The sequence below is a fragment of the Molossus molossus genome, unplaced genomic scaffold (genome assembly GCF_014108415.1).
Source record: "Molossus molossus isolate mMolMol1 unplaced genomic scaffold, mMolMol1.p scaffold_m16_p_23, whole genome shotgun sequence".
Classification (NCBI taxonomy): Eukaryota; Metazoa; Chordata; class Mammalia; order Chiroptera; family Molossidae; genus Molossus; species Molossus molossus.
In genome coordinates this window covers 2,373,172-2,396,948 of record NW_023425359.1, presented here as the reverse complement: position 1 = coordinate 2,396,948, position 23,777 = coordinate 2,373,172, and the positions used below count along the sequence as shown (strand labels likewise).

Below are 23,777 nucleotides of genomic sequence, written 5' to 3'. Positions count from 1 at the left end.
AAGTATACTATCAGGTAATGAAAAGAAAAGGGACCATATTTGGCCACTATTTTAAGTCAGGTGTCTACATACTATTGATTTAATGTTATGACACCAAAAGATGGGAAGCATATAAATAAAGGAATACATCAGTGCCAACATATATAGCACTTCAGCTTGTATGTATTATGGTCATACATCTGTGAGCATAATCATTATAATTTTTCTACAGGTGTGAAAGCATGTGTTTCCCTTCCTACCAGAATGTGAGCCTCAATAATAAAGACCATTTTTCGTTATCTTTTGTGGCCCCCGGCGATCTCTATTAAAATGTCCAGCCTTGACCCGTTTGGCTGAACAGTTAAGAGTGCCGACCCAAAGACTTTGATTCCCAGTCAAGAGCATGTACCTGGGTAACAGATTCAATCCCTGCCCCGTTTGGGCATGTGTTGGAGGCAACCAATTGATGTATTTCTCTCACATCAATGTTTCTCCGCCCCCCCTCTTCTACTCTATCTAAAAGTCAGTGGAAAAATATCCTTGGGTAAGGATTAAAAAAAAAAAAAGAAATATCCAAATAGTGGAGATCTAGTAAATTCTCATTTAGGTTTAACATAAAAAATGTTTATTTAATTTTAAATGTCTTAACAAGTTCCTGAAATTGTGCCTGCTGTATTGGTTTGAGAGGGGGAAAAGCACTTCAATATATAAACACTGGTAAAAAATAAATTAGTGACGTTTTTAAAAAATTAGACCATCGTGTAAGTCTAGGAATGGTCAAATTTGAATCACAAAATTATTGAGCCATCTACTTCAGAAGTCAAAAGTAGAGAGCAGCAGGATCTCTATTTTTATATAATATATGCTAACAAAATAAATATTTCCAAGTATGTGTTTAGATAGGTATATACTTAGAGAAGAAATTGAATAAAATATTCAAACAAATGAAGATTCTGCTAGGTCTTTTCAATCTTCATGGTTAAACTAATGACACAGTGAATGCCTCCCAACAAGGTGAGGAACCTGCATGACTTCAGAGGAAAGGAAGGAGTTGTTTTCCCTCTTTCAAGGGCAGGTTACTACAAATCCAAGGTCAAGTACAGTCACAAATGTCCTCACCACTCTGCGGGTTCAGTTGGAGATTACTTGAAAACTGTAGCATTTCTATAGTCTTCTGGTAGTCCTGTTTGCTTTGTGATGCTATATTTGAGATATATTGTTAAATAGGGATGGTTTATGAATTTTTTCTTATTTAGATGAGAGGTCTCCAGCTGCCCAGTATGTAGACCTGTTGCTGAACCCAGAGCGTTATACTGGCTACAAAGGGCCATCTGCATGGAGAGTGTGGAACAGCATCTATGAAGAAAACTGTTTCAAGTAACTAGAGGGGAAGGGGAGGGATGTCTGGGCAGAAGGAAGGGGGAGGAAGGAGAGAGTCTGTTGGAACAAATTACATAACAAAAAAATCACTTTATGTTTGGGTTTTGTGTGGTTTTTCTTTTTTTCAGGCCTCGCTCTGTTTATCGTCCTTTAAATCCTCTGGCACCGAGCCGAGGTGGGTTTTTAAATCAATTTTCATACTTTTAGAGATTGTTTATGAAATGTCTTTATAACTAAACTTAATTTGAGAAAGTTTTCAACTGTTTTATATTTTGGTTAATTTGAATGATCAAAAAGTAGATTAGCCCTGGCCAGTTTGCTCAGTGGTTAGAGCGTCAGCCTGCGGTCCCGAGAGACCCAGGTTCGGTTCCCGCTAAGGGCGTGTACTTTGGTTGCAGTTGTCCCCGGCCCTGGTTGGTCGTGTGGGTGGCAGCCACTCGATGTGTCCCTTTCATGTCGATGTTTCTCTCTTTCTCTGTTCCTCTCTCTCCCTCCCACTCTACCTGAGCAAAAAATGGAAAAATGTCCTCGAGTGAGGATAAAAAAAAAAAAAAAAAGTAGATTAAATGCTCATTGTTAAGTCTTAAGATTTCTACATGTTTTTTTGAGCACCTGGTATATACCAAGCCCTAACCTAGGAGCTTTATAAAATTAGTTAGAATATATGAGTAATACATATTATATATACATATACGTATACATACATACATACATACATACATATATATACACATAATGGCAGTTTCCTGGGGAGCTCTTTAAAACCCAGAAGCCCAGGCCCCATCCCATGCCAATTAAGTTTGAATGTCTGGGATTATTAGACCCAGGTGTTGGTATTGTTTTACTTTCCAGATGACTCCAGTATGCAGCCAAGTTTGAGAACCAATGGCTGAATGTGTGCTTCTCAAACTTTGTGTGCGTACAAATCACTGAGGAGCCTTGTTAAAATACAGGTTCTGATTCTGTAGGTCTTGGGTAAGGCCCAGGATTGTCATAAGCTCCCAGGTGATGTCCATGGTGCTGACCCAGGCACCACACTTTGAGTCATAGGGTGTAGGGCAGTTTCGGGAAGTTGGGTCGCCTGCAGCGCCACTCTGAACCTACACTGTCCCAGAAGGTAGCCACTTGCCACATTGGGTTACTGAGCACGTGAAATGTAGCTAGCACAAAACTAAATTTTACTTTTTATTTAAATGTAGTTTGTTTAAACTTAAAAACTGAAGCAGTGTGAAATATTTGTGCCATTAAACAGAACTTTATTGTTTTGGTAAGACGGCGTAAACTCTTGTTGTATTGTAGTGCGTGCATACCATCTGCTTTTTAAAATGTGGACATTAGAAAGTATTTCATTAGAAATTTTTACTGGAAAATATTTTAAACTACATATGTACACTGTATTTCTGTGGGACAGCATTGCTGTATATAGTGGGAAGTTGCTTAGTGTAAAACTTGGGGTACATCCTTAATCCTTTCAAAGAGGAGCCAGTCCCTGGGAGCAACTGTGTAATTGATTTGCCACTCCATTCTTTTCTTCAGACCGGGATTGATTTAAGAACTTGAATTTCCTGGTCTAAGTTTATATCTTTATGTATTTCTGAGAACCAAAGAGACTTAGAAAGGTTGAATGGTGGACTGCTCTATAATAGTAGCAAATGTTCCCCAAATTCATTCTCATGCTGCCTGGAGAAGGGCACTGGATTGTGGAAAAGGCACACATGGCTTCTTACCCTTTGTCTCTTCTCATAATGTCTCTATTTCCAACTTAAATATTTTTATTACACAAGATTTTATGAAAATTACAACAATATATAATGCTCCCCTACCCCTACCTGCCTCCACCCTGTTTCACAGGACAGTTTGGAAGGTGTTCTTCCAGGCCTTTCATGTGATTGCTTGCTTTTGTTTTTAAGGATTGGAATTTTAAAAAGTTTTTAAATTGAAATGTAATTGATGTATAACTATATTAGTTTCACGTGTACAACATAATGATTTGCTACTTGTATCTATTGTGAAATGATCATAGTAAGTCTAGTTAGCATCCATTACCTCGTGGTTACAAATTTGTTTTTCTTGTGATGAGAACTTTTAAGATCTACTCTCTTAGCAACTTTCAGTCTATAATACAGTATTATTAACTATAGTCACCATGTAGTATATTGCATCCCCAGGACTGATTTTATTTTATAACTAAACTGTGCCTTTTGACCCCCTTCAGCCATTTCTCTCCCTGCCTGCCTAGCCTCTGTTGGCTACCCATCTGTTCTCTGTATCTCAGAGTTTGGTGTTTTGGCTTGCTTTTGTTTCTAGATTCCACATATAACTGAGACCATAGTGTACTTATCTTTCTCTGTCTGACATTTCACTTGGCATAATGCTCTCAAAGTTCATCCATGTTGTCCCAAATAGCAAGATTTCATTCTTTTTTGATGGCTGAATAATATGATCACTTACTTTTAAAGCAGAATATATAATTGTTTATTTAATAAAACCATCAAGTCCTAAGAAATACTTCACTTTCATATTATGATAAATCAGAGTCATGAGACTGCTGGAGAGATGAGGAGGGAAGGAGTGTCTTTTTCTATAGAAAAAGACAGGAAGGAAAGAGGAGAAAAGAAGGAAAAAGAAATATGAAAGAGGAAGACAGAGACTAGGTAAGGGAGCAGGTGCGCTCCATGAAGTAATGAGATCGCTCTTGCTGGGCTGTTTGTTGCTGTCTCCATTGAAAGTGTAACGCTGACTGGCAGCTCCAATACTGTGAACTGTTCCTTCCACACGGTTCCTGAGCCACGACACTGGCTTTTACAGCTAGCTCTCCAACAGCTCTTGAACAACAGAACTTTTTACAAAAGTGAAATGCAGTGAGAGTTTCACTAATTACAGCTCAGGAAGTATTTTTATATGTATATGCCGAGCAGCAGTAAGTAATTTAAGACAAAAGTATTCCAGCATGAAAACAATAGTGTTCAGAAAGGGTCCTGTACATGATCAAAGCAGTGACTTGTACATTTGTTAGTTAATTGTTGAAACTAGTGGTCTTTATGACTATTTTTAGTTGCTTTCTAATATTGTTTATTATATAAAACATGAAAATCTTCTACTTTTTGGCCTATATTCTTAATAAAATTCTCATTTGCAGGATAATTACACAATGACCACAGTTCATGGTATAATTAATACTTTAACATACAGTAAGGTATAATCCCGTATTAAAATTGATAGTATTAGAATCTGAACTGTGTAATACATTTTCTAAAATCTTGTCTATTATTTTTTCTTTCAGGAGAAGATGATGGTGAGTTAAACTCTTGTGTTTTTGTCTCAAGTAGAGGAAATGTTTTTAATGATCAAAATTTGGTTTTTCCTTTATATCAAAAGAAAATATTTTTTCAGAAAATAGCTACCAATGGATGGTAACAAAAAAAAAATGAGTATTTTAAAATAATACAAACTTATCCTATGTTAAAAAAAGTATAAAGATAATTTTCCCTAAATGTTTAGTAGAGCAACTACGATCACATTCCAACTTCTCCATTTTATAGTTATTATAATATACTTGAATATATTCTGAAGAAACAAGTTAGGATAGTTTGACCAGATAATGTGTCTTGTGACTTATGTATTTTCTTATTGACTTTGAAATTTACAACCTCATTTACCATTGTAGTACTTAATCTGATGAGTAATTCTGATTTATCAGCTGTGGGTTACTCCAGGCTACTGAATGACTATTGATCATAAGATGCCCTCAAACTGCCAAAATACTTATTTCAAATGAATAATAATTTTAAATCTCCGTTCAAAGGCACTATGATGTGCAGGATAGAAAGATGTATACATGTGATACCTTCCCTCTAGGAGTAGACAGTATATAGCAGGAAGGATAAGCTCTATACATATGATAAAGAAATACTACACATGCATAGTACAAACAGTTGGTGATACACTCTTTAGAGTTGGAGAAATTGTATCCCACTGGAGTGATCTGGGAAAGTTTAAGCCTATAGAATTGGATAGTATGTGCTATTTGGAGGGAATAGCATGGACCAAGGAGTTGAGAAAGGAATAATCAAGTTTGTTTGGGGAGACCCTGTGAGTAGTAGGAAGACTTTATATAGGGGTAAATTAGGAAGATGCATAGAGGCCCGATTATTGAGAACCTTGTAGACTTCCCTGTTAGCAGTTGGGGTTTTTTTAATGAAAAGAGGAGATGATGATGAATGATCCTTAGTAAGAAGATGTAGATGAATGAATCTATAGGAAGATGTTGGAGTTTTGTAAAGTGTGTAGACTCTCAGGAGGGACAATAATTTTCCACCATCTAATTTATCTCCTAGATTCCTGCTCAGCTAATCTGTGTTGAGTTTTTTTTTTCTTTATTAAAAATAAATAAATAAATAAGGATAGGTAACTTCGGAAGTGTATTATTAACTCAGTCTTTATTGACTGCCATTTTGTTTTTCAGTGAACAACAGTGCTGGTCTAGAAATAGTTCTTTCAGCATTAGTATTCAGATAAACAGGCACTCTGTGTTTTAGTCATTAGCCTTTCTGAAGAACATCTTGAAAATTAAAGGGTTTAAAAATATCCCTTGAAATTTAGTAATCTTAGATAATTGAGCAAATATGCCTAACCTTACTGAATCAGGAGGAATAGAATAATAAATAGATTTTCCTATTAATTATAGTTTACTGTTTTTTTCTAGAATTTAAAAAGAGTGCTATAGTTATCATCAAAAGCAAATTTAAGATCGTTAAGGTCTTCCCCCATACCTATGGATGTTTAAGCCTTCTAGTGAATAAGATTTATATAACATTTTGACTGAAATGTTTTCTCAAAAACTGTACCAGTCAAAATATCATTTATAAGAACATTCTCCCAATACTTAAATTATTTTTTGAGGCTTTTTTTTCTAGACCCATGTGCCTATTTTTCTACTTCACATGGAACAGTAGGCATTTCTAGACATATTCCTTAATATGTCATAAAATATTTTATAGACTTAATTTATTCTAATACATAAATGAGTATTTAAAATATTTAAACCTAGTTCTGTTTATGTGTGTGTGTGTTTTTTGTTTTTTTTTAAGGAGAATCATTCTACACATGGCTAGAAGGTAAGCTGTCTGCATTTTATTTTATTTTTATTCATTATATTTTTATCCTCACCCGAGGACATTTTTTGCATTTATTTTCAGTTAGAGTGGGAGTAGAAGAGAGAGGAAGAGAGAGAGAAACATCGATGTGAGAGAGACACATCGACTGGCTGCCACCCACACGACCCCAACCTGGGCTAGGGACAAACTGCAACCGAGATACATGCCTTTAGTGGAAACCAAACCCGGGACTCTCTGGCCTGTGGGCTAACACTCTAACCACTGAGCCAAAGTGGCCAGGGCAGCTGTCTGCATTTTAAATTTATAGGGTCTTGTAAGAAATGTATTAATTTATTTAATATATTTTAGTAAGTTTTAGGATTCATTGCCCAGGCAACTAATTTTGACAGTGTTTGAAAGAAAACATATTTTAGGTTATTATGTTTTGGGATGCAATTATTTAAAAATTTTGAGACCCAAACCCAGCATTATAGAACTATACAGGGCAGATATTGTCTCCAGGTTCCCTCTTCCAGCCTCTGCCTATGGTGCCCTTCCAGACCACGGTTCTGAAGGCCGTTGGACAGACCCCTGGTTTACAGCAGAGGTGTTCATTTTGGAAGGAAGTGCCTTTTTATATATGAAGTTGAGGGAAGATAAATGTGAAATCAGAAGGTTTTAGACATGTTTACACCCGTCAGTATAGTCTAAACTTGTCTAGTTAAAGGATAAAGCAGTATAGATCCCAATATACTAGATACTTTTGCATTCTTATATTTTCTAATATTGAAAATACTAGAAATATAAAATGTTATTAATGGAAAACTAAAACATTCTAGGATTGTAACACCTGGATATATTATACTTTTAAAAATTTTACCAAATTGCCATTAATTTATGAAACCAAAAGTTAAAATATATTAATGAAAGATAAGCAATTTGAATGATATGGAAAACTGATATTTCATAGCCATAACGTGATAGGAACCCTACAGAGTTAAACTAAGTAGTTAATTCTATTTTATCTTTATCTTTAATGAACTATGTACATATATTGTCTATTGTTAAGGTGACCGTTATTAATGTGCAAATACTCTAGGAATTAAATTGATAAATGGCCTGTGTGGAAGAAGATGTTTAGCTCTGTTTAATTAGTTTTTGTCTAAAGATACAGATTGTGAAAAGTAATTTTTAGGTTACAAGAGGTGGTCAGAGATTCTGAATATTGATAATGGAGGATGAGAATGACATTTATGGGCAATATGGGATTCTAGGGTATACTATATCAACCACTCTTGTAGGATCCATCTGGTGGGAATTTCTGAGTGTTGATACGTGGTTGCAGAGAGCACTCCTATTTAAAGACAACTGACACACATTTTCTGAGATTCAGTTTCCTCATCTGGGGCACGAAAGTGGCAGTAGCCCTCTAACCATGAGCATAGATCATGCCTGTGAAACGTCCTTTAAAAACCACTGAGCAATGTCCACATGCCAATAACACAGCAAATCTCGCCCTTTTTTGAAAGGAAATTATATTAGTGTCCTGTAATCAATCCAATTACTGAAAATGAATATGAATGAAATTAAAACCAAAAAAAAGGAAAACCATTTTCGAAATAGGGTAGTGAATGTGCTCTGTATTGTTAGTAGAAGTTGGTGAAATTTGTCTTTTTACTTAAGCATGTGTCTCTGAAGGCATCTGCTCAGGTCTTAGCAGACTGCTAGCAGGAGAGCTCTCCAGAGTTGCCTAAGTGTGTGGTGTGTGTCTTGCTGGTGTATCTTTTACATTTACCATTTTGCTTGAAGTTACCTGATTATCACGTTTAAGGAAGTATACTTCTACTATTCCCTCCTCACTTAACCCCCACCCCCACTCGGTAAGAGCCTTTGTGGGCTTTGCAAATTAGAATTGCCTCGTAGGTTTTCAGTCTCATTTTTGGGCCCACACATCTTCACAAACTTGGCTTTGCCTGTTCTCCCTTCTCTAGTCTTCAGACATTTTCCTGGATGTTAGCACTGCTTACAGAGCTGGGTGAGAAGGAAAAGAAAGTGAACTTCAAATCTGTTCATTTTGCTTCCTGATAATAGACTCAATTACAAGTCTTACTAGAGGAGAAACTAGTACCTAATATTTTGTCATATTAGTTCAGATAGTATCCCTTGTTATCATAAACATTCCAAATTGGCCATATACTTTTAGCTGGGAGCTACAAAATAAAAATTTTTAAATATATTTTTATTGATTTTTTTTGTTTTTTTAGAGCGGGAGAGAAATATTAGCTGCCTTCTGCATGCCCCCTACTGGGGATGGAGCCCGAAACCCAGGCCCTGGCCAGGAATCAGACCAGTGACCTCTTGGTGCATGGGATGAAGCTCAATCAGCTGAGCCACACTAGTCAGGGCTAAAAAATAGAATATAATTTCTACATTTGGTCTCCATCCATGACAGTGGGAATATTCTAGCAAAAATTCTGAATGAAGGAATGAGATCTCAAAAGAATTATTTTTTCCTATTAGAAGCTACTTCCTTCAGGGCCATCTATGGTAGAACATGGAGTGAATTGAAGACCTAAAAGATCTTGAAAAGATGCAGAGTAAGCCACCCACATACTCTGACATTTTAAAAATCCCTCTGCACAGAAATGTGGTTACTGCTTAGTTTCCACTGTGAAGCTGATTTAGTTATTTCATATTATTCCTTGATTTATTCATAATGTCCTTGAATCTTTACATTAAAAATAAGCTTGTGTACTGAATCTTCTGTATTTCTGTTTTCTAAATTGATGTGATATATTTTTCTGAATAGGTTTATGTCTGGAGAAAAGAGTCTTCTATAAGCTTATATCGGGACTTCATGCTAGTATCAATTTACATCTATGTGCAAATTATCTTTTGGAAGGTAATCAGGTTTTTATGTAGAAGTTTGCCTTTTATTCGTGTAAAAATTGTTGGGGGGAAATACATATTCTCTATTTTAAAATCTTATCTATTATGTATATCATGTATTTCTCTTTCTCTTTAGAAACCTGGGGTAAACCTAGCTGGGGACCTAATATAAAAGAATTTAAACGCCGCTTTGACCCTGTGGAAACCAAGGGAGAAGGTCCAAGGAGGTTAAAGAATCTGTACTTCTTATACTTAATTGAGCTGCGAGCTTTATCAAAGGTGGCCCCATATTTTGAGCGCTCAATTGTCGATCTTTACACTGGAAATGGGGAAGATGATGCCGACACAAAAACTCTCCTGCTGAACATCTTCCAAGACACAAAGTAAGAATGGAATCAGTGCTCTGAAACTCCGCTGTGTCTGAATGAGGTAGTGCTGGAAATACCACAAAATTGGCTTCTAGAAGTGAACTTGAAAAAGGGATAGAACTGAGAAGAGAATGGTCAATAGAACAGCAGTATTTGGAATTTGTTCTAAAAATGTCAACTGAAAATCATTTATAACGCAGCATTGCACTTTCACACTTGAGAATTGGCTATATTTTCAAATATAACTTTAAATTTTATGCTACTTTAATGTTCTTTTTACCAATTTTGTGTTCTTTCTGTTGCTATTTAAGTTTAGATGATATCATGCTAGCATATCAGGAGAAACCTAAGGGAACATTCATTACCTTCTAGAGTATAAGTTTTAAAAAATGCCGGGTCTAAAACTTGAGTTTACTGGTTGTTAAAATGAGCATGGAGGAATGTTGGATTAAGAAGTGCTGAAAGTAGCTCTGGCCGGTTTGGCTCAGTGGTTGGAGCGTTGGCCCTCAAAACAAAGAGTGGCAGGTTCGATTTTGGTCAAGGGCATGTACCCCGGTTGCGGTTCGGTCCTGGTCCTGGTCGGGGTCATGGGGGAGGCAGCCAATTGATCTGTCACTCTCATATCGATGTTTCTCTCTCACCCCCTCCCTATTTCACTCTATCTGAAGATGAATGGAAAAAAATATCCTCTGGTGAGGATGAAAAAAAAGAAGTGCTGAAAGTAAATTATGCATTAACTTTAAAAGATGCTTAAAAATATTATGAAAGTAACGTACATTTTTCACATAAATTGTTTTTACATTTTATATTTTTATCATATAATTTCTTTAAAACATTACAAGTTTATACATTATAAAGCTATCTATCTTTATTTTGCTTTAGTCTTTTTTTCTGGTACATGCCCCTAGCGGGAGCCGAACCCAAGACTCTCTGGTCCGCAGGCCAACACTCCAGCAGCTGAGCCAAACTGGCCAGGGCTCACTATAGTCTTTTATTGAATCATTTATATGTGAACTGTTTGCCACATACCTATGTTACTAAACCTTACCTATGAGTAAATTGTGAATTTTAAATATTTGTAGGGATAAAAAGTTCTACCAGAGCTGTAATACATAGTACTTGAATTTTTTGTCTGCAACTTACAATATTTTCATTTCATTAGGTCCTTTCCCATGCACTTTGATGAGAAATCCATGTTTGCAGGCGACAAAAAGGGGGCCAAATCGTTAAAGGTAAAAAGTTCTTGATCGGGGGATAGGGTGGGGAGCAGTTTTAATCCTGTTCACCTGACTCTTCTTTCCCAGTTCCCCTTGTGGAAGCTGGTCTGTCTGATACAACAAGCCCCTTGCCCCACTGCCTTCTCAGTTCCTTTCTCCTTGGACCAACTGCTTCGAGAGTCCTTAGCCATTACTGTGTCTGAGTATGGCACCTTCGTAAATGTCATTAAAGGATATTATTCTGAGAATTTTCTTACTTTAAAATCACATTGTGTATTGTTGTTTTGATGCATCTTTCAAAAAATCATGAGCTATAATGCACTTTGAAGGCGATAAATAGTATATTTTTCTAAAGTTTATTTTATGGGATATGACAGTTTATGAAGCTCTTATGTTTGTGTCCTTATGGACTAACATAAAAGGCAAAAATTACCTGTTCACCTGTGATATCAGAAGGAGAATCTATTTTAGGGACATTGTGTAGCTGCATGTGAGGAGGTCTTTGTTTTTTGTTTTCCTTTGCTTACAGTAAGTACATTAAGGAATACATTGCACCCTTAAAATGTTATAAAAGTATTTGAAATTGGCTGGCAAATAGTCTTCTAGTGCAACTCCATAACCTCTTATGTGCAAATTCAAAATCCAGAAAGCTTTAAAAACTGAAACATGTTTCTTGTGTTTGGTGCAAATTAGTTAGCAAAAGCTGACCTGAACCGATGTAAGAATATGTATAGTCTTTTAAAAAAAATTCTGCTTCGTGTAAATATTCTTACATGTTTGTGTAAATATTCTAATAGAAGCATTAATGTATTTGCTTCCAGGGTGTTGCCACACACTCTGCTGGAATGTTTCATAATAAATAGCGTATGTGCCCTGGCCAGTTTGGCTCAGCGGTTTAAGCATCGGCCTGCGGTCCGGAGAGACCCGGGTTCGGTTCCTGCTAAGGGCACGTACTTTGGTTGCAGTTTGTCCCCGGCCCTGGTTGGTCGTGCGGGTGGCAGCCACTTGATGTGTCCCTTCACGTCGATGTTTCTCTCTTTCTCTCTCCCTTCCTCTCTCTCCCTCCCACTCTATCTGTACAAAAAATGGAAAAATATCCTCGGGTGAGGATAAAAAAATAAAATTAAATAAATAAATAAATAGCGTATGTGCTGTGTTACTAAAGTCTGAAAGATTCTGGATTCTGAACCACATTTGTCCCTAAGATATTTTAGATGTGAATCTAATACATGAACTAATAAATTACCATTGAGTGGTTCTCCATTGTAAGAACTTTTTGGTATTTCTGAAATGAAATGATTTAGCCACACTCTATTTTAGTTTTGGAAGTTTGTTTAGTTTTATGGTTGTTTTAGAGGTATATTGCTGTTATAGTATTTAATATAATGTTAATTCATTTTTGTAATGCTTCCTATTTCCTAAGTAGTTACACAAATATTATACTTTTGATCTTCTGAATGCCCTTGTGTAATAACAGAACGACCATAATTATGTATCTTTTTGTAGGTGAGGAAGGTGAGGCTGAGAAAAGGCTGAGGTACAGCCAGCTTTCAGCTACAAAATGCTGGCAGTTTTGTTTGCTGTGTTTCAAGGACTTGTAAAGTAGAACTTAGGTCCATTTTTCCACCTGCTCCAAAGAACATGAATTGCATGAGAATGGAGAGCAAAGGAGTTTGGGTGTTCTAGTTACATTGTCTTTCTTTTGGCCAAGGTACTGGTTCCTTGGGGCTCGTGGTGGCCAGAGTTTTCAGACTACTGTCTCCAGCTTCATGTAATAAAATGTTCACCTCGGAACAGTAAAATGATTTTTATTTCCAAGTTTGCCATGGAAAAAGATAAGGAAACTTTTCTTGTTACCCTCAGGTAACATGAGACTGCCCTGAGTCATAGAAGCATGCACAGGTGCTCACAGGCAGGAGTCTCCCTGCGTGGGAATCTCTTACAGCAAAACTCCAGGGCTCTTCCCTGAGAAGCTGCCCTAGTGGATGTGGACTGTGCGATACCTCCCGCCCCCATTCAGCTGTGATCACCATGCTGGTGCAGGGCCCGTCATGAACAGCGTGGTATTAAGCAGAGAGGTGGAGATTAGCATTGTTCTGGGATGAGCTTTCTGATTTCCACTAACACACAGCAATATGTCGGAAATAAGTGGAACAGAATGTAGCTATATTTACCACTGGTTATATGCACAAACTAAACGAGGTAGCTGTGAAGTTCCTTAAAAGTACAAACGGTGTATTATTTATTTTCATGTCCCCATAGTGCATATTGGTGCTTTGCATGAGTTGCCCCTCAGTGAAGTTTATTGATTTGACATGTGGAATGAATTTTTTAAATTTTCACTAATGGTTTTATGCTATACAGTTTTAAATAATTTTATTTTTCTTTGTTGAAAAACAACTCATTTATTAATAAACTTCAAAATTTTTATTTCTTATAATTCAGACAAATGCAGTTTCTATTTAAATGTCTAATTAGAATGCAATTATTCTCTGCATGTTAGGAGGAATTCCGGTTACATTTCAAGAATATCTCTCGTATAATGGACTGTGTTGGATGTGACAAATGCAGGTTGTGGGGGAAATTACAGGTTTGTGTGTTGCCTTCTATTTTGAAACTATTATTAACCTTAAATTTTCCTACTGAGGAGTTGAAACTCTTTATTAAAATGCCCTCATTGTTCATTGAATTAGAGACCCAAAGTGTGGTTTTTCTGTATTATTGATGAAAAAGTTAATATTAAACTCTGTGGGTTATATGTTTATGTTTGAGGATGTTTTTCCTATTAGTCAATGTTAATGATTTTAGTTTTAGTGTGTCTGTTTCTATTGATACAACCTGAGATTCATTTCTGAACTTGATGGTTATAAATAGAATATATTAGTATTTTTATACCTACATAAAGGGTAAAATATAATGATATAAAAAGACTTACAAAATTTTGGTCACTGAATGTGGTTCCATGATGGGAAGAAGGCCACCTAGTCACAAAGTAGGCAGGTTTGGCCAAGCAGGCTCATTTCCCTATATAGTCTGTATGAAAAGGATTGAGATTTTGTGTTTTTCTACAAAGATGATAAGTCAGAAAATCAGGAGACAGAATTATTTTAATGGAGGCTACACAGAAATCAGATATTTTTCTTTTTCTCTAATGCTAATAAGAAATTATTAAGTGTAGGTATCACTGATAATTTTTAAATTTTGAGTTGACAGGGGCTGTAAAGAATGCTTTCAGGATTACGTTGAACATTGTAATCCTACTGTGATGTTTTCTAGGTTAATAAAAGGCATTTTAGTAGTTTGGAATAGTATGATAATGTGTTAAGCTGTTCAGCTCAGATAAATTTATCATGTGCCTATCTGTGAGGAAGGAGAAACTGTATTTTGCATAGTTTAATAAGATGGTGAAGTTCAGTTCATATGCATTTCCTGACTCATCCCAGTAACTGAGTATTCCTTTAAACCTGTATAGAAGTTATAATATGAATTGATTGTAAGTTTCTCTCTTCTTTAGACTCAGGGTTTAGGAACTGCTCTGAAGATACTGTTCTCTGAAAAAGAAATCCAGAAGCTTCCAGAGAACAGCCCATCAAAAGGCTTCCAGCTCACTCGACAAGAAATAGTTGCCCTTTTAAATGCTTTCGGGAGGTAAGGACTGACTGATTTCTCTGCTGTTTTCAGCCAACCACAGAGGTCATCTTTGCTACGGTAGTTTGCTTTGCAAAGAGAACATTTTTATCATATATTATCATACCTGTACTCACAAGCCAGTTTCTCTACAGCTCACAGCATTTCTGTGTTTGCCAGTGTTTCCCAGTTTGCCTTCTCAACTGTATGGGGAAGATATTCTCCCCTAATATTGTCCTCCTTAGCTGACCATACTTGTTTGAGAACAGTAGCAGGTACCGAGAACTTGGTTGGGAGGTGATGAAAGAGTGAGAAAATCACTGAATTGCTCTTCTTCTTTTTTTTTAATCCTCACCAGAGGATATGCTTATTGATTTTTAGAAAGAGGGGAAGGGGTATGTGTGTAGAGAGAGACAGAGACACAGACATTGATTGGTTGTCTTCTGTACGTGCCCCTACCAGGGATCAAACTTGAAAGGTTCGGTCTATGGGACAACATTCCAACCAACTGAGCCACACCAGCTAAGGGCTGCTCTTATTTCTAAAACTCATAAGGCATTTTTCTTTTGCTCATTCTTACCCCACTTTTTCTGTATATAGATATATATTTTGCTTTTTGTTTGTACCACAGATAGTTTCAAAATTAACTTGAATTTGCCTACAGAGATATGTGTAATATCAACCAACTGAGGAACACAGACAGAAGGAATAGAGAGAAAAATTCTGAGTTAAAAAGAGGCAGTTAAATGAAAAATAAGTTGTCCCTTCTCCGTCTTAATAGCAAAGATTTCACCTTGTTGCCTCCCTGTATTTAAAGATGACTGTGTAAGCAGAGGTTTCATACAAGATGGTTATAGAATGTTCATCGGTAATTGGTATTTCCTGAAAAATTCAGTCCTGTAGTAAGATAAAACAGGATAAACTGAATTGCAGTTAAATTACTTAAATGCAATTTAAATTGTTTAAGATGCAACTTAAATGAAAAATATTTTAAACAATTTAAACATTTTAAATGCAAATAAAGTTAACTTGAGAAAGAAGCAGATGTTAACTTCCTCATAATTTCTGAGTCTTGAAGAACTGCCACCTTCCTGTTGTAGTTCTACTTGAGAGCCTGGTATTACTTCTGTTGTCCTCTAGAGGGCGCTGGACACAGCCAGGGCTGCTATGGTCCTTGAGCCTGGCCCTGCTCAGGCAAATCACTTCCCTCTTCCAGCTGTCTGCTTGTTCTGCAGAATGAGGTGGACACAAACCTCTCAGAGTTCACATGAAGACAAAACAAGATTTTAAATGATAGTACCTCTTAAACCACAAGATGCTGCCTGAATCCGGTGGCAGTGCGGGTGGTGGTGAGGGTGATTCACAACACCACTGGGTGGTGAGTGCTCTTATTTTTTTTCCTGACTAGACGAGACGAGACAGGAGAAACCTGCCTTCTCTGAGGGGTGATGCTCCCTCTCCCTCCCCAGGGAAAAACAAATAGTGGTTAGCCATTCTCCTTTTATATCCAGTTGAGTTTTATTGTTTCCTTCACATAGAGTCTATACATTTCTTTCTTCTCCCTTAGTGAATGTTATAGTTTTTCTTAATGATTAATGGGATCTGTTAACTTCATTATATGTTCCACCTAATTATCACACCATTTAAATAATAAATGATTTGGGCAATACTGATCCACAAAATTATTCTTTTTTTTGTTTTTTTTGTTTTTGTTTTTGTTTTTCATCCTCACCTGAGGACATTTTTCCATTTTTTGTACAGATAGAGTGGGAGGGAGAGAGAGGGAGAGAGGGGGGGGGGAGAGAGAGAGAGAGAGACATCGATGTGAAAGGGACACATCGAGTGGCTGCCACCCGCACGACCAACCAGGGCCGGGGACAAACTGCAACCGAGGTACGTGCCCTTAGCGGGAACCGAACCCGGGTCTCTCCGACCGCAGGCCGACGCTCTAACCGCTGAGCCAAACCGGCCAGGGCACACAAAATTATTCTTAACTTTGGGGAGTTTATGCATTAGTCTTTCTAAAGTGAACTGGTAGTTTCCTCTGTCAGACGACCTGTGTAATACAGTTAATACCTGTTTAATACTCGTTAGGGCGCCCAGCGCAGCACTGCTTTCTCGTGATGCCGGTGGGCGGAGGCATACAACGAGATTGTCTGGTTCTGGCTCTGAATCCTGGAAATGGGGTTTCTTTATCTCGAATACTCTGCAAGCATCTTTTCTATACTGACAGCCATTTTTGATAATTTCATCACTTATATCAAATGGTTTATTTTCCAGGGAACAGACAGATATGACATTAATATACCTGTAGTACATTACAGTATATTTTAGCACCCTCTAAAAGGATAAAGCAGTAGTAGGTAGACACAGTCTACTGTGTGAGTATCTTAGAATAATAATGGAGAGCCTGGAAGATATCTCCTGGGAGGTCTGAATGCATCTCCACGGAGCCTGTGCTATAGTGCTGGGCAGTTTGTGCTTCAGGGAAAAGGACACACCTGTAGTTAACTGGTCCAATGACCTTTGGGTTCTCTGATCCTCTGTGTCTAAATCACACGCAGAGAGTGGTTTTACATTCTGAGCACATCTGCTCTTTACTAAGCTCTTTTTTTTGTTGTTGTTCAGATAGAGTGGGAGGGGGAGAGAGAGAGAGAAACATCGACATGAAAGGGACACATCGAGTGGCTGCCACCCACACAACCCAACCAGGGCCGGGGACAAACTGCAACCGAGGTACATGCCCTTAGTGGGAATTGAACCCGGGTCTCTCCAGACCGCAGGCCAATGCTCTAACTGCTGAGCCAAACCAGCCAGGGCTAAGCTCTTTTCTTTAGTTAGGCAGGCCTCGGTGTCTGTACTGCATCTTCATATATATTTTGGTAGGTCTATTTTTCCTAACAGCTACTTTATTAAGGTACAGCATATGATTTTGTACATTTATTTTGTTTAATAATCATATTCTCTTGTTTCCTAATAATTAAAAACTGTTTTACTCCTTTAATATTGATGATTAGAGTAAGAATTCATTTTCTATTATCCCGCAACTTGTCAGAGTATAAAGAAAATGATTTTGAGACAATAGAGAGCCTAGATTTTTTTGAGTGGCCATATGGTCTTGGATCTGATCAACTGGTTAGAACGCACCTGCTATTTCGGTGACCCTGGGCAAATTACTTGATCTATTTGAGCCTCAGCTTTTCTAGATGTAAAGTCAGGGTTAATTTTATCCACCTTGTAGGATTTTTTTTTTTTTTTAAACAGTTAATGAGATAATGTGTGTGACATGCTCACGACATTGCCTGGCATATCCTAAGTTTTTGGTATAAGAAAAATTATCATTTATTAAGTCCTTAGAGTAAAGAAAGGAGCTGAATACTGCATAATATTTTCCTAAGTTATAGAAAGAAAACATTAGATTTTTATTGTATCCACTCTGAATTGTACATAAGGATAATTGAGCTTATAGAATTGTTTTGTGACTCCCATTCCAGAGTTTTACTGCTAAACCAGGGTCCAGAAGTATTTTGTTCATTCATTCATTCATTCTTGATTGAACATCACAAACATGGGATTCAGTAGTAGACAATATAAACAGAATCTTTACCCTTACAGACTGTGGAGCTACCAGTGTAAAACAAATTAGTATGTTTGGGAGCAAAAAGAAAGGAGCGGATATTCGGAGAGAAATGTGCAAAATGAAATTTGTAGACTAAATGTAAATGTTTTGAGGTTATTTATTGTAATGAATTATTCATATCACTCTTCCCATAATTAATCTATTGATAGTAAGAGGTAACTGGCTTCCTTGGCCCCGTCTAAACCAAGACTAAAGAACCACAGCTCTGTGTTGCATTAATCTTTAATAAGTAATTATAGATATTTATTTTAAAGTAGAAGATTCAATGTTCAATATTGAATGCATTCTTTTATTTTGGATTTTACTTTCAAATTATAGCCCATACACAATATCAATCATTTGAAATATGTGCATATCATATTAGCTGTGCTAATGTGCTTTTTTTCTGTCCTATAGGCTTTCTACAAGTATAAGAGAATTACAGAATTTTAAAGTCTTATTACAACACAGTAGGTAATAAAGGCTTTTATATGTCTAATTAGAGACATAAAGTGACTGTGTGAGGACTTTTACTCTTGGACATTCAACAAAAGGAGACTGATCTTCAAAGACTTCAAGAATTCTGAACTCTTAAAGAGAAAATTAAAATGTTCACTTGAATATTTATGATTCGTAATAGACTGTCAATTAGAGGTATTTATAAATGAAGTATATACTTTTAAAACATGTAAGTTATGCTATTTCTGTATTTAATTTCATGTTTCCATTTGTTGAATATTCTGCTGTTCTGTTTTAGAATTGATTTTGTTCTTATTCTATTCTGTTTATTTCCATTTGTCAAACTTAAATGACTATGTCTCCATCCTGGTAACACTGTTAACAGTCTGTGGAAGAGGAGAGCTAGGGAACATATGTCGTGTAGGGCCGGTCTCGGTATGGACATTTATCAGTGACTTTAAATGTGCTTAGCCTTGCCTAGCTCCCTGCCACCGTCTCGGATGTGGAAGTGTCATGTGATGAGTGGCCTTGTAAGTGTATAGTTTCAGAAGTTACTTAATCCCCAGGACTTCATCTTCAGTTTCATTGTTTTTTATTTAAATTTTTAGTTGCTGTTGTAGTTTTGTTTTGGTCTAAAGGACCTGCTTCAGTAAAGGTGAGGAAGTACGGTCCCCTGTGCCACCAAGCCAGATTACCTGCGTGTAGAGGGCTAGCTCAGTATAAGGCTCTTTACTTAGAACCTAGATATCGGTTTCTTTTGATTTTGTTCCTTTGTTTCTACTTCAGTTGTAGAAATTTTCATTTACTCTAAAAAAAAATTGCGTAAATACTTACTAGTATTGATAAAATTTGAATGGAATTTTATGGATTTATAATGCCAATTTTAAAACATTATATGCACAAAATTTACTATTTTAAATTAATGATTTTATTTTAGGACACAATCTATGCAATCCTGTGAGTCTGATTTTCTTTGGTAGAATATTTAAGCAGGTAGATTAGTTCAAGCCTCTTAAGCTCCCCTCTCCCTGCTTTTTCTCTGGAGTTCACTGTATATAAATGTACTTTGCGTGATTTGTACCAACAGATGGCTCGTGAGTCCTAACAGTCATCTTCTAAACCTGGGGTTTAAATATCCTTAATATTTAAAATAATGATTTTTTAAAAAGATGTCAGTAGTTAACGTGGTTACTTTGGAAGGTCGCATTTGTGTGGAAGTAATGTGGGTACAAACTGGTTTTTCTTAGACTCTGCAGTCTCTCATGAAGTAAATAAGTGCTCTTAAACCGTCTTCTCCTGCCAAAGTCTGAACTGTGTTCACCGATTTAGTGGCATATTTTAAATTGTATGTAGTTGGCTCACCCCTCTTTTAAAAATATGTAGTCACCCTTGGAGGGAGAGATGTGGCTGGAGGGAGTAAGGACTCACTAGCTCTTTTCATGCCCAATTTCCAACCTTCACAGAGCCGGGTCTTGTTGATGGCTGTGGCCGGAGCCTGTTCCTCGCCTTCCTTCCGTCTCAGGGATGGGGGCGGGGGGGTCGGCTTGTCCAGAAGTAATAAGTAATATTGCTGGTGAATCAATAATTATTATTCCTAGTGTTCATTCAGAGTTTAAGAAAATGTGAAAGTTTTGCACTTTGTCTATTTTTACTATAAGTTTAAAAATCTTTTTGGTAATGTGACTTCTCCATTCCCTCTGTTAAAGATAAAGCCTATTATTTAAACTCGATTTACTACAGAAAATCCTTGGTCATTTCCGTTTATTGCTCTTTTTCTTTACTTTGATTTGTTTCAAGCTTAAGGGAAAAATGTACATTAGAGTGAGTTCTAGGAAATTCAAAAGTCTAGTTAGGGTAAAAAGTTCTTTTCAAAGTTGAAACAAATTTTTTCACTACCGAGAAAATAAACACAAGTATATTTAAGCTGAAATGTATTTGATTCACTTATTTTGCTACAAGTTAAATTGTGGGGGCAGCCTACATTTTTGTGTCTGTGTGTATTTCTTAAGTGATTGTGTATATTGTAAGAATCTTTGTGAGCCTGGTGATGTTTTATGGTTCATGTGATATAAACCATAAATTCGCATACCTTTTATTTTTCCAATTCACATACCTTTTGCTGTGTAGCAATACTAGAGTGTTGATTGCTTTGTGAAAATGCTTGGCGTTCTTTTATCTCATCACCTGATTTGAAACTCCAGCACTTGATAATATAATGACAAATTATTGCACCAGCTGATGAAGTAATGAAAATGAAGAGAAAGAAAAGATCTCTTCCTTCAATGGTATGAGTTTATTTTTTTTTCGTAAGTGGCATCGATATAAGTTAGAAATACGACATATTAAAATTGGTAAAATTTGATTGTTTCTCCTGTGTTGATTCTTAGACTATGAGGAGGATCAGACAGAACAGTAATAATTTTCACAGTTCTGAAATTTGATAAGTCACACGTTTTGATGTTTTAACATTGAATTACTCAACATTTGTAATCATACAGAGTATTGAACACCCTGCCATGTTTTCCAACTTCACCCAGGTGCCACTGTATGTAAGAACAGCTGTTTTGACCTTCAGCAGCATTGCCTTCAGCTGGAAATGGGACAGTTTGCTGTGACCCTCAAGCAGTTTGCGAACCAAAGTACCTGCAGAAACCGTAGCCAGTCACCCAAATAGACTGGGTGCAGGTACCACGGCGATGACTTGGTGAAACAACACCACACAGACAACACACGTTTATGTGTGCTCTATTTTAAGTGGCAGCTACAGGTACACCTGTGATTGCAAGAATTGCAAGTAATGTGCTGTCGTACCCAGCCTATAGTAAAAAATATGACAAAGTAAATGTTTCTGCCACCTTTCTTTCTTGTTACTTCCCCCCTTTGTTTGAGAGGAGGATTTGATTCAGTTTGTGGAGAAGGGAGAAAATCTGAAGTAGTTTGGGGTCGTTCCTTCCGGTGGGGACCCGGGACGGCAGCCCCTGGCAGCTACGGCCGGCTTTGTGTGCATGGCTCCATCCCTGCAGCGCACAGCAGGTCGGGCGCTCCTACAAGTAAGGAGCTGAGGCACGGGAGGCCAGGTCGCTTGTCCACCGTCAGAATTCCAGGTTGTGGGCCTAGAATTTCAAACCAGGAAGTCTGAGTCCAGTGTCTCCGCTCAGAACGTGCTGTGTCTGTGTGATTTTATAAGTTGGTTCATTACTATTCCACTAAAAACTCGGGACTTTTGGTATCTTTTGAATTGAGTCATAAGGCTTTTTAAATATACTTATTTTATTTAATTTTTGACTAGGAATTACATTCACATGGTTAAAAAACCAAAAATGGAAAAGCTCTACAGTGGAATGTCTTCTCTGTATCCATAACCCCCCCCCCCCCCAAATAACCTCTGGTCTTGGCTTCGCAGGTCCCCATCCACACTGAGGCCATCCAGACTCGTCTGGGCACCGAGAGCGCCTCACGCACGTCTGTGTCCACTGACCTTCCTTGGCAGCCCTCCGCTGTCGCTGGGTGGCTTTCTCTTCGTTTTTGTTTTGTTTTGTTTTAAGTGACTGCTTGGTATTCCATTATATGAACATGCAGTCATTTAACCAGTCCCTATTAACAAGCATTTCAACACAAAGTCTCCAGACCTTGTGTTGATGTAATTTCACACACATAATTATGCAGCTGTAGAATTGGGGGGTAAAAGACCATATGCATTTGTAAGTTTGAGAGATTTTAGAACATTGCCCTCGATGGGGCAATCACATACCCGCCTGTAATTCAGACAACGCCCGCTTACCCACCGCCTCACAACATGGATGTTAAACTCCATATCTGCCATTGTGATAGATGCAAACATACATGCCAGTGTTTTTTTGTTTGTATTTTTATTACAAGTAAATTTGACTACATTTGATGTTAGAGCTATTTGTATTTCCTTTGTGTTCCTGTCTTTTGCCATTTTGATGCTGCCTTGTTGGCCTTCCTGTAGATTTCCAGGAGTGCTGTGTTGGTCGGGACGGTGACCCTTTCACTGTCAGGAGCTGCAGAGTCGTTTTCAGTGTGTTGTCTGCCTTCTGACTTTGCTTATGGTGGCCTTGCCACGCGAGCTTTTGTTTTTATGGAGTCTATCAGTATTTTAGTGGTTTCTGGACTTGGAGTCATATTTAGAATGCCTTCTTCATTCTACAGCAATAATTTTCCAATATTTTTTCTAGAACTGTTATGGAATTTTTCTTTAATCTAACTTTTTATTCCTTTGGAGTATAAGTGTGGATGAACCTAATTTTCCTAGATGATGACTCCCAGCCATGCCAGCACAGCCACTGCAGTCTGTCTTGCCCTCACTAGTGCACGGAGCTGGTTCGGCGTACCGGCTCACCGGCCTGTGCGCTCTGCACCAGCTCCACTGGTTCGTTATTCCGGCTCTGCGTTTAGGATCTGCTTCCTTGACCCTCATTGTCACCCCCAGCCCCTACGCCCCCTTAAAAATATGTTTTTCTTCAGCTGTTTTTGTTTATTCCATATGAGCTTTAAAAATTCTTTAACATAGTAGATCATGGTAAAGATCTACTTTTTACTGACTGTTGTATTGTGTCAGTATCCTATTTACCAGTGCCCAAACAGGTGAGGGCGAAGAGGCAGGGCGCACCCTGGCCGGTGTGCTCAGTGGGTAGAGCGTCAGCCTGCACACCAAAGGGTCATAGGTTTAATTCCCACTCAGGAGGCACGTACCTGGGTTATGGCTCACTCCACGCCCCAGTCGGGGCACATGCTGGAGGCAACCTATCGATATGTCTCTCACATCGATGTTTCTCCCTCTCCCCGTTTCCTTCCTCCCCTCCATTCTGTTTAAAAAAAAAAAAAAAAATCAATGGAAAAAATATCCTCCAGTGAGGATGAACGAGAGAGAGAGAGAGAGAGAGAGGGAGAGAGGGAGAGAGGGAGAGAGGGAGAGGTTGTCATGCTGTTTTGACAGAATTTCATCTCACGGCTTTTATATAAGACTCAGCTTCTAAGACTAATTTGAAAACTATACATAGAACCCTTACTTCCTTTTTTATCCCATCATGAATTCTTTGTCCAAAAGTTGGACATCTGTCAAAGATTCGTAAGAAAACACGGAGGGGACCCTAAAAGAGGAGTACACCTGTGAAGTCAG

General features: G+C 37.6%; 1 protein-coding gene across 1 annotated transcript in view; it reads left to right on the top strand.

Annotated features, from left to right (window-relative positions):
- ERO1B (endoplasmic reticulum oxidoreductase 1 beta) overlaps window positions 1-18,862 on the top strand; it is a 55,886-nt gene extending 37,024 nt beyond the window's left edge. The window contains exons 7-16 of the mRNA XM_036277461.1: window positions 1,236-1,356; window positions 1,488-1,534; window positions 4,643-4,654; window positions 6,450-6,476; window positions 9,265-9,357; window positions 9,481-9,727; window positions 10,875-10,944; window positions 13,433-13,519; window positions 14,444-14,577; window positions 18,593-18,862. Coding sequence (XP_036133354.1) covers window positions 1,236-1,356; window positions 1,488-1,534; window positions 4,643-4,654; window positions 6,450-6,476; window positions 9,265-9,357; window positions 9,481-9,727; window positions 10,875-10,944; window positions 13,433-13,519; window positions 14,444-14,577; window positions 18,593-18,653 — 899 coding nt within the window. The 3' untranslated portion in view covers window positions 18,654-18,862. The remainder of the gene's footprint in view (window positions 1-1,235; window positions 1,357-1,487; window positions 1,535-4,642; window positions 4,655-6,449; window positions 6,477-9,264; window positions 9,358-9,480; window positions 9,728-10,874; window positions 10,945-13,432; window positions 13,520-14,443; window positions 14,578-18,592) is intronic.
- The last annotated feature ends 4,915 nt before the right edge of the window (window positions 18,863-23,777 follow it).